The 13,404-nt window shown below is 40.7% G+C and overlaps 1 protein-coding gene across 1 annotated transcript in view; it reads left to right on the top strand.

Moving 5' to 3' along the window:
- The window catches only part of PPM1H (protein phosphatase, Mg2+/Mn2+ dependent 1H), a 145,135-nt gene that overhangs the window by 92,253 nt on the left and 39,478 nt on the right, over window positions 1–13,404 (top strand). Inside the window, exon 5 of the mRNA XM_051619219.1 lies at window positions 12,301–12,385. Within this exon, the coding sequence (XP_051475179.1) occupies window positions 12,301–12,385 (85 nt within the window). The remainder of the gene's footprint in view (window positions 1–12,300; window positions 12,386–13,404) is intronic.

Raw genomic sequence — 13,404 nt, forward strand, 5'->3', positions numbered from 1 at the left:
AGCTGTCCTTTTGTAGTTGATGTGTAATTACATCATGAAAAGACTTTAATTACCATATTACTAAATTACCAGCCAGCAAGCCTTTCAGGTTCAGCCCTCGCTTACTTCTGGATGGACTATTAGGCTTCTCCAAGCTGAACACTTTTGGTTGGTGTAAAAGGGAGGAAAAATTGTGCTAATTGTAGGTTTTGTTATGAGCTATTATTGAGCTTGATGTTATGGCATCACTAATGTCAATGATATAATTAAACTTCTGCTAACGATGAATAGTTCTGTAATAATTATATGTTAACTGCATATGATACCAGAACCCTACTAAAAATGAGGTGATGTATTCAGAGGCTGCTAAAAACAACTTGGAGAGAGCCGCTTTCATTCTCTAATGGCTTGTCTGATCATTCTTGGACTCTGTCATAAATATGCCTACTTGGGCAGTTAAAATTCATGTCTGAATATTGGACAAAGCTTTTTCCAATGCTTCTCTCGCTCCTTCTTCCCCTCAGTGGTTAAGATTGTCCATGCAAGGTTGTATAATTTGGGAGTCATAGTGCTGTAGTCAGCTATCCAATATATAGTGCTTTTCTGGAGAGTGTTGATGTGCTGTGCTTTGCCTACCAGTGTGACATAAACACTATGATAACTAGGCCAGGCCTGCTGAATAGCTCCTTTTTTTTCCTGTTTTTTAAATAAGGAATATTAAATCATCTTTGTTCATTCTTTTAAATAGTATTGTTCAATGTTATATTGCTAAAGTGACTTTTACTTCTAAACTGCAATAACATGCTTTATTAATCTCAGTTCTTTTTAGCTTTATGCTCTTTATTAGGACGTTGTTTTATAACTAGTGATGAAGCAGTAGTAAAACAGGGACTTAATGTTTTTACTGATTACTGCCCAATTGTTATATAGCTTCATGCAACATAACATTTGCCCAGTATCACTATAGTGACTGTAATGCAATATGATCATATTAACTATCTTTGGCACAAACGTTCTTCTGGCTTTCATGATGTTGACTGGCTAAGGAACTGCTTAGAGACCATAGGCACTGCCATTTTGTGATGTGCTTGGAGCCATGTAGCTGTGCTTATATCGTTACGTGAGAAGCAGAACACAAGTTGATTTGACTTTTCCAGAAATCCTGAAACACACATTGCAAACCGGTTCTTGGATTTTTTTATTCATTGACAGAAGATGGCATCAAAGCAAAGAGCCTGATGTTTCAGAGGCTTCACAGGCTTGCAGGGTCACTGGATTTTTTTTGCTTTGCTTCATCAGCTTTTTTTATGATCTTCTTTTCCTCCTTGCTTTTTCTCCCCTTTTGCTTATGTTTTCAGGGCATATTCACTCTCTGCTTGACCTCATATCTAGAGCAGATTTTCTTCTCCTTTTTGCAAGCGTAGAATTACTGCCAAGGCATTTGATTGGTTGTTGATATGAGCTTGTTGAGTGAATGTTTTTGTGATGTTTCCATCTGGGTGCAAGTTAAGTAACTTCATTGGTGATTCAGATGCCCAGAAGTGGAAGCATGTGTTTGTAACACTGACTTCTCCCAGTGTAATAAAATAGTGAATTGAAAAATGAATTCAACTTTGTTTACTGTTTCAGTTCTTTCTCGATTTGCTGCTTGTGTGGAACCTCAGTACATTTATACTTCCTCTTCTTCTCTGACATGGTGATTGTCAGCTGCTTCTCTCGTGCATAGCTCTCATCATAGGAAGTCAGATTTGGAGGATTAATCTGCTTTTATGAATAAATGAGAGAGGCATGGAAACAGCCACATATCTGCTGACTGCCACTTGTAGCTTAAATAGCATTTCTGGAAGTCAGAATTTATTATTCTGACCATTTTTGTGGTTCATGGTATTTGACTTCTTCCTCAAGGCAGTCCTGCAGGGTGATTTTTGCCAGAAGTGCTCACACTGTGTAAGAACGAAAACTGAAAAGTGCTCTAGTATATTACTATTGTAGAGCTAGTTTGCTATGGTCTTTGGTTTACAGTATTTTTAAGAAACTTTAATTTATTTTCGTAACTACCCATCTTCTAATCTAAATGGTATATATTTTCCCCGTTTTCCTTGAGTTGTCTGCCTAAGCCCTCTGTTTCCATAAATCTGTGTCTGTATAAACAACAGTAACTGTGTTTCATACTTAGAAGTCTCTAGAGGAAACACCGACTCAGTTACTAAGCTTGTCCAATCTGCAGTATTTGGATAAGCAGTCTTTTTTCCTGTCTCCTCCTAGAGATGGAACTAAAAGAGCTGCAAATCTCATACACATCCCCTTTAGATCATTATTAATTCTCTGACAGAATCATTTAAAATAATAGAAGTTTGGTCATTTCAGGGCAACAGATAACCTGAGCCTGCTCAGGAGCCTGTGTTGTGAGAAGAGACTGAATTAAAGACAAATTAAGTCTTTCCCACACACAGTCTCCTTCACTGAGTACAGCAGTTTGGTAGGTGGGGAAGTCTGATCCTGTCTAGCCAAAAATGCTGGAAAAGTGCATGTCATCTGAATCACACTTAGGAGATACAGCCAAGTTCCATCTCTCTTTCCCCTGCTTCTTTTCCTTGGAAACCTGACATGCAGGCCTGCAGAAAGCACTTCTCCCGTTCTCCTGCCTGGCCTCTTTCCAGGGAGAAGCAAGAGCATAGCATTCATAGGAATATCAGCAACCTCAGATACTGCAGGATTTTGTGCTGGGTAAAGCTTTTGGAAGCACTTCAGGAAACACTCTTAACTGATATCTAGAGAAAAGGTTTTGGGTCAGAAATAAATGGTTGCACTCAAAGTGCAGTGATGAGGGGAAGAGCATGTTCTAGTGATCCAGTGGATGAAAAGTTCCAGGGTACTAGCATGTTGTATCCAGCACTGGCCCAGCAGAAACTATTTTTCAGTAAATGTTCACAGGCTTTTGAAGACAAGACAGATGTCCTGCCTCTTCTCCAAACTTGTTTGTTGGGGTTTGGTTTTTTTTGTGGTTTTTGTGTTGTTGTTTTTCCTGGGAGACAGTATGCCTTAGTAGAGTCTATTGCAATCTAGTAGGTGTTCGAGCCATTGTAAACATGGTGCATTCAGTGAAGTCTTGGGTCTTAACCACACAGATATCATCTACCCATAAAACGCTTATGTTCCAGATTATGAGGAAGGAGAGGAATTTTGGCTATTCAAGTAATCTCGGTAAACTGGAAAGCCACGGTCCATTTGTATTAACTTCCAGGAGGGATTAGTTCTATTGACTTTAATTCTCATAGGTTTTCAGCTTTTAAAAAATAGAAAAGAAAAAGCAAAAAACCCAGAGCCAAAAAACCCCAAACTAATCAAGCCAGATAAAAAAGTTGGTTGCTGCTACTGCAAGTAAAAATTCTTTTGCTGACAATTTTTATTGGTGAATATAAGCATTGATCAAGGAAAAATTCCTATTGTAATAACATCTTGGCATGTATGTTGGATAGGTAGCCTGTAGAGCTTGATTTGTCTGAGGAAAATGGGGGGAGGACGCTGAGATGAAATTTTAATTAATCTTCTACCAGTGCTTTACTGATACATAAAGAGCCTGTAGCCTCTTACAGAGACAGCTTGTGGTGTAAGCAAATGTACCAGAATCCAGATCTCCCAGTGCAGTGCATTAAGCTCAGAGCCTTCATTTGAATCTGTGCCTTTGTAGCTGACCACAGAGAGACCCGCAGGTTCTTCATTCCAGTGTTACAGGGCCAGGGCTAAGGCACACCCTAGACCTCTAGTTCCCATCCATACTACAAGAGGACGGCCAGGGGGAGCACCTCAGGCTTGTTTGGTGAATGTTTCAAGCCTACTGCAGTCCTGACTGTTTCGGAAAGCTTTTCTCATCCCCTGAATTCAGTGAGCTTGCCAGGCAGCCCAGGCAGGCCCTTCAGTCTCTGCAGCAGCTATGCAATGCAGCTTGAGCTGGGGCTTTTAGCATGGGCTTCCCTTGTCACTTCTGCGTGGATGAATGAATCAGGACTTGGGTTAAAATTCGCTGATGCAGAGTGAGCAAGCATTGTGACTTTCAGTCTGCTTTTACCTCTCCATCCAGCCTGTTCCAATATCCTGCAACTGCCTCTGGGTTAAGCAGAAAAGCTGAGATCAAAGTAGATTTGATGCTTTAGGTACTAAAAGTCATTCTGACTTCTATAGTGGTAAGACGCTGAAGAGCAGGGGGGAAAAAAATCCATGCTGCTTCCGCCTTACGTGGTCAGCTGTATCCCAGCCATATTACTGGCAAAATAAACACTGACTTGCACAGCAATGCCTTCATCCACTAAGCCCAGGTTTAGTTGCCATAGTAACTCGTCCTGGAGATGAATGTGATATCCTGGACAGCAGGGAAAGAGACTTTGATTCCACAGATACCAGTGCTGAGGCTCACAGCTGGCCACATAGATGTAACTGCACTTCTTTGTTCATTTCCCTGGCACAGCCTGAGTAATTGCTGGCATGTTGTTCAGCTGTGATACAGAAACATGCTGGTGTATCATCATTGCAACCCTGGACTTAGCTGTGGTCAAGTGAGGAATACACTCAAATCCTCATGGGCAAAATTAATCCCATGAGGACAGCAGGCAATTCTCGTGTGCTAGCAGTGTCACTATAAACTGGCTTATAACAGCTTCCTAGCTGCCAGCTAAAGTCCTCTCTGACAGACTGGTGGGTTGAGATGTAAACCAACAGGAAAGTACACACAATTAATTACAGAGCATTTTAGTTCAGTTCATTTGCATTTGGTTTAGTGCTACTGAAACCAGCGTAGACAATACTAAAAGTGTATAGATAAGTCACCATTGGTTCAACAATAAAAAATACTTTCCTGATTAAACAAACAAAAAAAACCTCATGCAGATATCCAGTGCCATCCCATTAGTGATGGGGTGAGAGTACAAAAAAAAATATAATTAGCTCTGAAATGAAGCACTGTTAATAAAGCCAACTGCTAATAATAACTCCATACTTAGATTGCATCAGACAAGCAATACACTTGAGGACCTAAATTAGAGCAGGGAATTCATGGGAGAGTCTCATGGGAATGGAGTTGTAACCTGCCAAAGAGGCACTGAGAACTAGAAACATATGGCTCCTGGGGTCAAAAATGATCAAGCAATGTGTCTTCTCCAACCTATCTCCTCTGTGGACAACCTACAAGCTCAGTATTATACTTAATTTAAAACTGTAGAGTGAGTAGTGATGCAGAAACAACTGAAGTAGTTTAGTTATGGTATTGGTGACGGCCAAGTGCTTCTCAGCATTGGATGCAATATATAGGGCAGAGGAAGGCCTCCAGGAGTAGAAAATCTCTTTCACTGCTCCTTACTAAGTTGTTAGTTGAATACATGGAATGGAATGTGAGATCAGTTCTAAAAATTCAGATTTTTATGATTTTTGGTGGCAGTAAGGAAGATGCTGACTGGCTTAAGTGCTGGTGTAGATAGTGTAGTAAGCCCTTCCATGAAAATCTATTAATATTATTTTGCTTTGAGAAACAGCTTCTAGTTCTCCATTTGTGGCCTTTTATTAAAAATAATGCACTACATTTAGCAAAAACAGACCACCAGAATAACAGCATTAGAGTCTATCAGCAACTTCATTTCACCCACAGGCCTTCCCCTTGGAATAACTGAATAAGCATTAGAAGTGTAAATATGTATGATTTGGGTAACTGGAAACAGCATTAAACTCTACATGTATGTGCACAGGAACAGCTTGCATTCTTGTAGGTGCTTCTGAAAGATGACTTTCAGGGTTTCTTGCAGGGACTGAATTTCATAATTTCTTTGGCTGATTCCTTTCAAAAGTAGGAGGAGGTTGTGTTGCTACAGGAGAGGTGTGAGCACACTTGGCTCTGTGCTGGTGCGAGGATAAAAAAGAGAACCTTGAATGAAATACCCAGTCAGAGTCCTGCTGGAGCAGGGTGGTACTCTGAGGTTGTGCTGCTGCCATGTTAACCCTCAGAGCAGCTGGGGTGGCTGGCAGTCTACAAAAGGCCTCTAGCAGAAGTTTGGGAGGGTTCTTTGTTGTTCCTGCAGGAAATGCCAATGCACACTCCTGTAGCAAATAACTTTAACCGTGTCCTTGTACAGTACTTCACCAACGCAAGTGCTTGCACCTTTCATTGGCTTGAGGGAGAAGCCCACTTCAACCTTGGCATACACCATGAGGCTGCATTGTCACAGCAAGAGCCACAAGCAGGGAGACTGCATTCTCTCTAAATGTTGGCTTTGTTTGACTGAAAGAAAAATGATCCAGTGTTTCTATTCTGTCACAATATTTCTGTGGACAGCCTGATGGCTGTGCTGAAAAATGTGAAGAAACCAGGGTGGCAGGACTGTTGAGTGACAGTAGATAGAAAATGAGTATAGAGGCAATTTTCATTGGCTGTACCCTTTCCCTGGTTTGTTGCTTGTTTTCTTCTTGGTAGCGATGCCAAGTCAGAGTTGGGGCATTTTTGAAACATCTCTTGGGTATTACTGGTGGGAAACAGCCAGGGTTTTTTTCCACTGGTGTTGCTGAGGGTTGCTGCTTTCACCTCTGAGTTTTATGGTGATGGATATGTCATCACTGGGACCTGTTTTAGTGCCAGCTAAACATTATATAATGGTTTGTTTCACTATCCCCAGCCTGCCTTAGTTCATAAAATTAAGGAAATAATTTAAAGGCTTTGCACTGTAGTTCCATGATTATTACCCATGCAGTGAGGTGTTTGTTCACCTGGTTTCTAAAGAAACATTGAGAAATGAGTCTGTGTGGGACTAAGAGAGAGTAATTTAGTCTGTAATAAGTGAAACTTAGGTGCCAGGGCTGAATGTATTAAAAGTCATCAGTAATCATAATGGCTGTAAGTTCCAGTACTTAATTTAGAGAGGAGAGAAGCATTTTATTGCATCTTATTATAATAACTTATTCTTTCACTTCTTAGCAATTAAGGTAAATAAACAAAACTAGTTTGAAGCTCACCGGGCACTAGCATGGCTCTTCCTTGGCTTCTTTAGATATATGCCCTTTGGTTATCATAATAAACAAGTACCCATCTAGACTGATTCTGTAGTTCTAAGATACACCTTTTTTTCCCCTCAGCTGTTTTGTGACACACCTAATTAAAATCTACTGCTTGTTTTCTCTTTCAATGTAATAAACCCCTGCCTTATTCTTTCTGTCAGTTTAATCCCTCTTTCTTTTCCATTGACACATTTCTAATACCTCTTCAGACAGGCCAGACACTTCTGCTTCATCTGTACCAAATCCACAATGCTTAACACCTTTTGACAAAATTGATACATCCTCTCTGTGGCTTGGAATTGATAAATGCTGTCAAAAAGGTTTTTCCAGTCGGTCTCTCTTTGTCACCTTCACCAGATTTTTATCCTCTGTTGTAGAATTGTGCAGTTTAATGTTGCCTTTCAAATAATTTTTGGCTGAAAAGGTGTGTAATGGAATCAGGGTGTCCCCTGAATACTCCTAACAGTAGGAGATGCCTCTTTGTTTTGAACACCAGAATCCCAATAGACCCATGACAGCGATGAAATTACACTTTTGACCTTGTTCACTAAAGTGTTTCTTTCTCTGTATGATTAAATGACAGTAACCAACAATAGCTTCCTCTAAAATATATGGGTTTCCCTGTTTCTAATAAGAAATTCAGAAATAATGCTGTGCAATTCTCAACTGTTTGTGTTCTCTGCAAAAGAAAAAAAACAAAACAAAAAAAAGGGGGCAAAAAAACCCAAAACCAACCCAAACAAACCCTGTTTGATTCAAGGACAGGTGGTTGTTTTATCCATATTAAAAATGCAAAAGCAATTGATATATTGATATTTTTCTTAGGCCAGTGTTGTTGCTATACCCAGAATGTTACAGCAGCAGTACAACACAGTGGCAGATTTTTACCCTTTTGTTGCTTCATTCACCACAGATTTGATGCTTTATTATCTTTCTAAAATATAGAGAATCTAAATATAGAAGATAACCATATGCTTAAGGTTCAGTGTGCTTTTAGCTGATCATTGTGGACTATGCAGTTATGTCAATCCAAAAGATAAATACAGTCTTTCCTGTAGATTTACACGCAGCCTCCATGAGCCATCCCTTGCGTGTGGCTGGGTGGATGTAGCCTGCTGCAGGGTTTGCCTTGCCTGCCAGTCCTGCCTTACACACCCAGGCGTTGGCACGCCTCGTGCTGCACATTTAGTTGTTCCAGGCATGACTTCTCTGGATCAGACTCATTGAAGTGGCCAGAAGAAAAGATACAAGATCACAGTCTTGATTCTTCCATTTTAGGCTACTTCAGCGGTGGTTTTTTGGGACTTTTTTTTTCCCCCCAATAAATTCCAGTTTTCTGTTAAATCTTTACCAGCTCTGAATTAGTGAATGTACTTTCTTCATCATGCAGAGCACGTATCTGAAGTGCAAGGGCAAGTACAATCCTGTAGTTTGTGTGGGTGGGGAGTGAGGTAGGTAGCTGGGTTCAAAGGAGAGGAGAGGACTCTGGGAAATCCAGTTTGTTTGTGGAAGGGATCAAAATAAGTGACTTAATGGCCTCTGTGGCCTCAGGACTTAAGGACAGTTTCTTCAGTTTGTTTACTCACTGTGGATGATGCTGTGTGGAGAGGGCATCAGAGCCATGGAGCTTGGAGAGCAGTACACTGAGGAGGCTGCACATCTGCAACTCCCAAGTTCCTCTTGTGCCAAAAAAACTTTGCTTTAATTACTACTTCATTAGTGATATAAATTAGTTATTGGTAGGGGTCTGAAGCAACCTTGTAATCAGAGAATATTTGGTGAGTGTTGACATATTTGTTCCCTGCAAACATGAATCATCCGGCTGCCTTTGGAAGCTCGCCCTGTGGCTCTGTTATAATGTGCTTCACTAGTGTGACTGAAATTAAAATGTCACTATTAACCATTGCAGACTCAGATCCTGTCTGGGCACTGCATCTCTTTGAGGAGTTTTTGCTTCCTGTGGAGACAGTTGGATTCTGGTATAAAATAATACATTCATATTTCCACAATGCATGGAGAGATAAATGCTTTCAGAGCACTATTTCACTGAGTGCAAGCAGCTTTCATGCGTGGCAGAAGCAGTAATGCTCACATAGCACCACATTGCTGGTTAGTCCATTAGGAAGCGTAAAGTCAAAATAAATTGTCCTGCAGGACCCTATAGAGGGGGTCTCTAAAAGCAGTTGCTGGGCTGTTGGCGGCTGCTGCCTCAGCCAGGCTCCCTCCCTGTGACCAGTTATTGACTTTGGGCTATTGAATTCAGGGCTCTGGAGGTTGCTTGGTGGGAAAAGCCTTCAGTTGGTGCTTGGCAGCTCTGTCATTGTGAGGTCATGGAAAGGGCAGTTCAGTCTCCAAACCCAATTAGGGCCAGATTTGGTACCTCTTCTGTCACAAGTGAAAATCCCACTAAGCCAGAGTGGCTCCTGGGACAGGCTTTCGCACCCAGCCTCTCCAGTGAGATGGCTTATGAATGCGTCTGTTTTTGTCACTTGGGCTGTTAGAAATACCCTTAGCTGTCATGAAACGGCCAAGCAGCTGTTGTAGAAAGGTAAAGAGCCTGGTAAGAGGATAACAAGCCCACCCAAGTTGAATTCAGACCAGTGACCTGTATGTATATGTCTGCATCCCTCCCGTTACTCATATCTAGAGCCGTCTTAATTCCTCAGATCAAATCATTTGACTCTTATGAGCAGCTGTAACTTTCAAGTTGAATGAAGTCCAACTGCTGAAAACATTAATGAAAAACATAAAACTGAGGCTCTGTTTTACCAGGTATCAACAGCATTGCTTTAATTCCCCCCCCTCCAAAGATATATTTTATTTTTGTGCTGAGTCGTGTTTTTCATCCCAGGTGGCTGCAATTTCTAGTGAAAATAAGTTGAGACATGAAAGGTTGACCCACTCGCCTCTGAATTGCTTTTTATGTGATGTGAGTCCCTCGGGGCCCAATTCTACCCATAGAAGTGAGAATGATAGCTATCAAAGTATACAGGAAGTATGTCAATGTGCACAAAGAAAAAGGTGAGCCCTAGACTGGCCCAAGTGGTCTTTAAAATATGGATTTCCTGTAAAATGGTGGTTAAAGGGGAAACAAAAGATAATTAAAAAATTTGCCTGATGTGCTAGCAGTTATATCGATGTTCAGTTTTTTTATACTAGCTCTTTCAGACAAGTATGGGATCAGTAGATCCATTATGACTCTCTTAAACCAGTGTGTAAAATTTGGTTAGTGTCTGATCAGCTCCTTTGATCAGTCTGGTCTAGACTGTTGCCAGAGCACTTACTCTGTACTGAACCCACAGTCCCCTTAAATGGAGGCCTATTCCAGTGAGTCAAATTACATATGAAAAGGTTATAAAAACTGTCCACTGTCTTTGAGTAAATTAATCTGGTTCAAAAGCTGAATACCTTAGGAATTACAGTAATAAAAGCAAAGGTGTTGTTGCAGGAAAGAGGTGGTGGAGTTCCTGATTCATTTTTAAATGACTGTCTCAGAAATCCAAAAGAAGATTTTTCAGCAAAACTTTATTATTTTTAATTGGACCAACATTTTTGTAAGCCTATAATGTATTCCATAAAAAAATCTGCAGAAATTTCTCTTAAGAAGTTAATGAGTTACAACCACTATGTCTGTCTCATTTCAAACACACAATATTGGTTTTAATGGTAGTAGTGGAGGGCCAGTGGGAGCCTTCAGTATGTAGGCTGTGCTCTTGCCACCTCTAATTTCAACATAAAATTATTTGCAAGGGAGTACTGGAAGTCCAGGAGCAGTAAATTTGTTATCTGACAAAGCAGAACTATTTTTGCCCTCATCACTAGAGCCTTTTTTCACCTCTCCCATTGTAGCACCATTCTGTACCTGTCCATTCTTTGCCACATGAATCTCGGAAGTGTGAACAGTTCCTTTTCTCTTTGATAATGCCCCTTCATTTTGCTTAGTAGCAGTAGTTAATGATAGTTCTGAGACAATTTTAGTCCAATAGCATATCCGGAAGACTTGGAAAGTTATCCAATGCTACTAATTTTACAAAGCTAGTTTGTACCCAGGCTGGTTGTCTCAAGTTGCCTGTGTTTTGCATTTGGAGGTTAAGTTTCCAGTTTTCTTGTGCCTGCCCTATTTGCTGGTCACGTTGCAGTGCCATCAGAATACCTGATGTAGGAAGCAATGCCAGCAAATTGATCAAATTATCAAGAGACATAAGCTAGCATGTAACCATCATCTCAGCAGGATGAAAAGATCACAGAAGGGAGACCATCTAAAACATACAGAAACTGGAATCCAAGTGACAGTTGCTTGTTTTATCTACACGAAATTCTGTGCACATTCAAGACAAGAGCTGCTACTGTCCAAACACTGAATTAATCTACTAATGGTTGAGAAACAGCTCCAAAGCAGGCATTAAAATCTTTGGGTTGATACACAGTACATCCGGCTCTTCGAAAGCACCAAGCGTTACTGTACTTACAGAGCTGTGTAAATAATGGAAAGTTAAAAGAACGCTGTTCTGTGAGTCAATACATGACCACAGAATGCAGTAGGAATACTGGGTAAATTCTTGCCTCTTGTGACTGTGTTTCAGCCAGTGGCATTACACCAGGGAAGAATCAGACCATATTTTGCATGCAGCACAGACGATTATTAAGAGGCAACAGGTAGATATTTGAGAGAATTTCCTCCGTGCCATTTGCAGAATTGTATGTGAAATCTGGCTGATCTATACCTATTCCATTACCTGTCATCTTTCAGCAGGTAACTAGTTAAATTCCTGTTAAATAGGATTTGCTTTGCCATTTTCATTCACTGTTGGAGTCGAAATGTTCTGACATGACATATGACCGATCAATAACTGGAAAGTGCTTGCATGAGTCATTTGGAACCAGTAGTTTAGACAGTGTCAGCCACAACTGGGATTAACACCTGCAAAGAGTTGTTCTACAATCAGTGATTCTGCAGCATCTCCTCTGGGTGTCCACATTTCACTTAATAAGGATCCCCTGTAGACAGCAACTGAAGCAACTATTGCCTTTGTTGCTTGGATGTTTTTGTGAGCTCTGAAATGAACTTGGCATATACAAATATACTTTGTTATCCAGCCTGAAGGATGCAGGGCAAGAATTACTATCCTGTTCTGCTGACAGCTTCAGTAGAAAAGAAATGGCTTTATTTTACTGTGATTTTGAAGAGGATAAGAGTGTGACTGTACCCTGTGGTTTTCTGAGTATTTTTTACTTTTTTCTTTTCTTTTTTTTCTGTACTGATGATGTTTTTTATTCCTATTACAGGGCTATAATAATCCGAAATGGTGAAGTCATTCCAATGTCTTCAGAATTCACTCCAGAGACCGAACGCCAGCGACTTCAGTATCTGGTAAGAAACCCGAGGACCAGCTCAAATGCTGCTAAAGGCAGACATTTCCTGGTAATATCCAAGGTTCAGACACGTGTTGCTGAATTACTGTGAAAGTTCACATGTCCACTGAACACCAGTACCTGCCATGTGTATCTTCTAGCCATCAGCAAATGTGGAGAAAAGCCTGGTGGGGCAAATCTCAATGAAACGAGTTTTATCTCTTCTGTGAAGGCCATTGATTAGCATGGCTGTGCTGTGTACCTTGTTCAGCTGCAGACCTTCAGCAGCTCATTGATGTTGGGTAATGAGAACACAGACATAGTGCTAACAAGCCACAGAGGTATTTCAATCCATCCCTGCATTTACTGTGTACGAAATACCACAGACTGCTTTTTGTGTGTGTGTGAGCAATACTGCAAGGTTTTATTGAATTGCTCTGATAATATGCCAACAGTATTGAAGTCATGGAAAAGATACTCAACTTAGAGGTGATCTCAGTGAGTAGCTGCAGGAGAGGATGGATGAAAAAAGAATAGTTTTATGTAGTATAGCAGCACACATGAAGCTGGGACAGGGTGACTAGCTGAGGAGATGTGCAATGCTTTATACACCAAGTTGTGTTGGCTAATAAGCTGCGCGAGAAACGTAAGTCAAAATACATGGTGTTATTTTTCATGCAAACAATCCTGTTACTTTTTAAGTTTTTCATCAGTGCTCAGATATGCTGGTTGAAGTTGGTTGGGCTGTTTATCAAAATGTGGCTGGGAGATTTCTTTTCTCCTTCTTCTGATCTTCTGCTTTTTCCTCCTAGAAATTTAACCAATTTAACCAAGGCAGGCTCATTGTCAGCTTTGCCTGATGCGAGGTGGACAAACCAAGGCTAGTGGCATTCCCTGATCTTAAGGTGTCTCTTATCTTCAGCCTGGCCTGAGCACTCTGGTTTGAAATTAGGCAAAATGCCAGTGGTTGAAGGCCAGGGTGGAAAGTTTTAAAGAAAAATTTTAAATCTTTCCGCAATTGTCAGGCCTAATTTTTCA

Source organism: Apus apus, chromosome 1, assembly GCF_020740795.1.
Source record: "Apus apus isolate bApuApu2 chromosome 1, bApuApu2.pri.cur, whole genome shotgun sequence".
Taxonomy (NCBI): Eukaryota; Metazoa; Chordata; class Aves; order Apodiformes; family Apodidae; genus Apus; species Apus apus.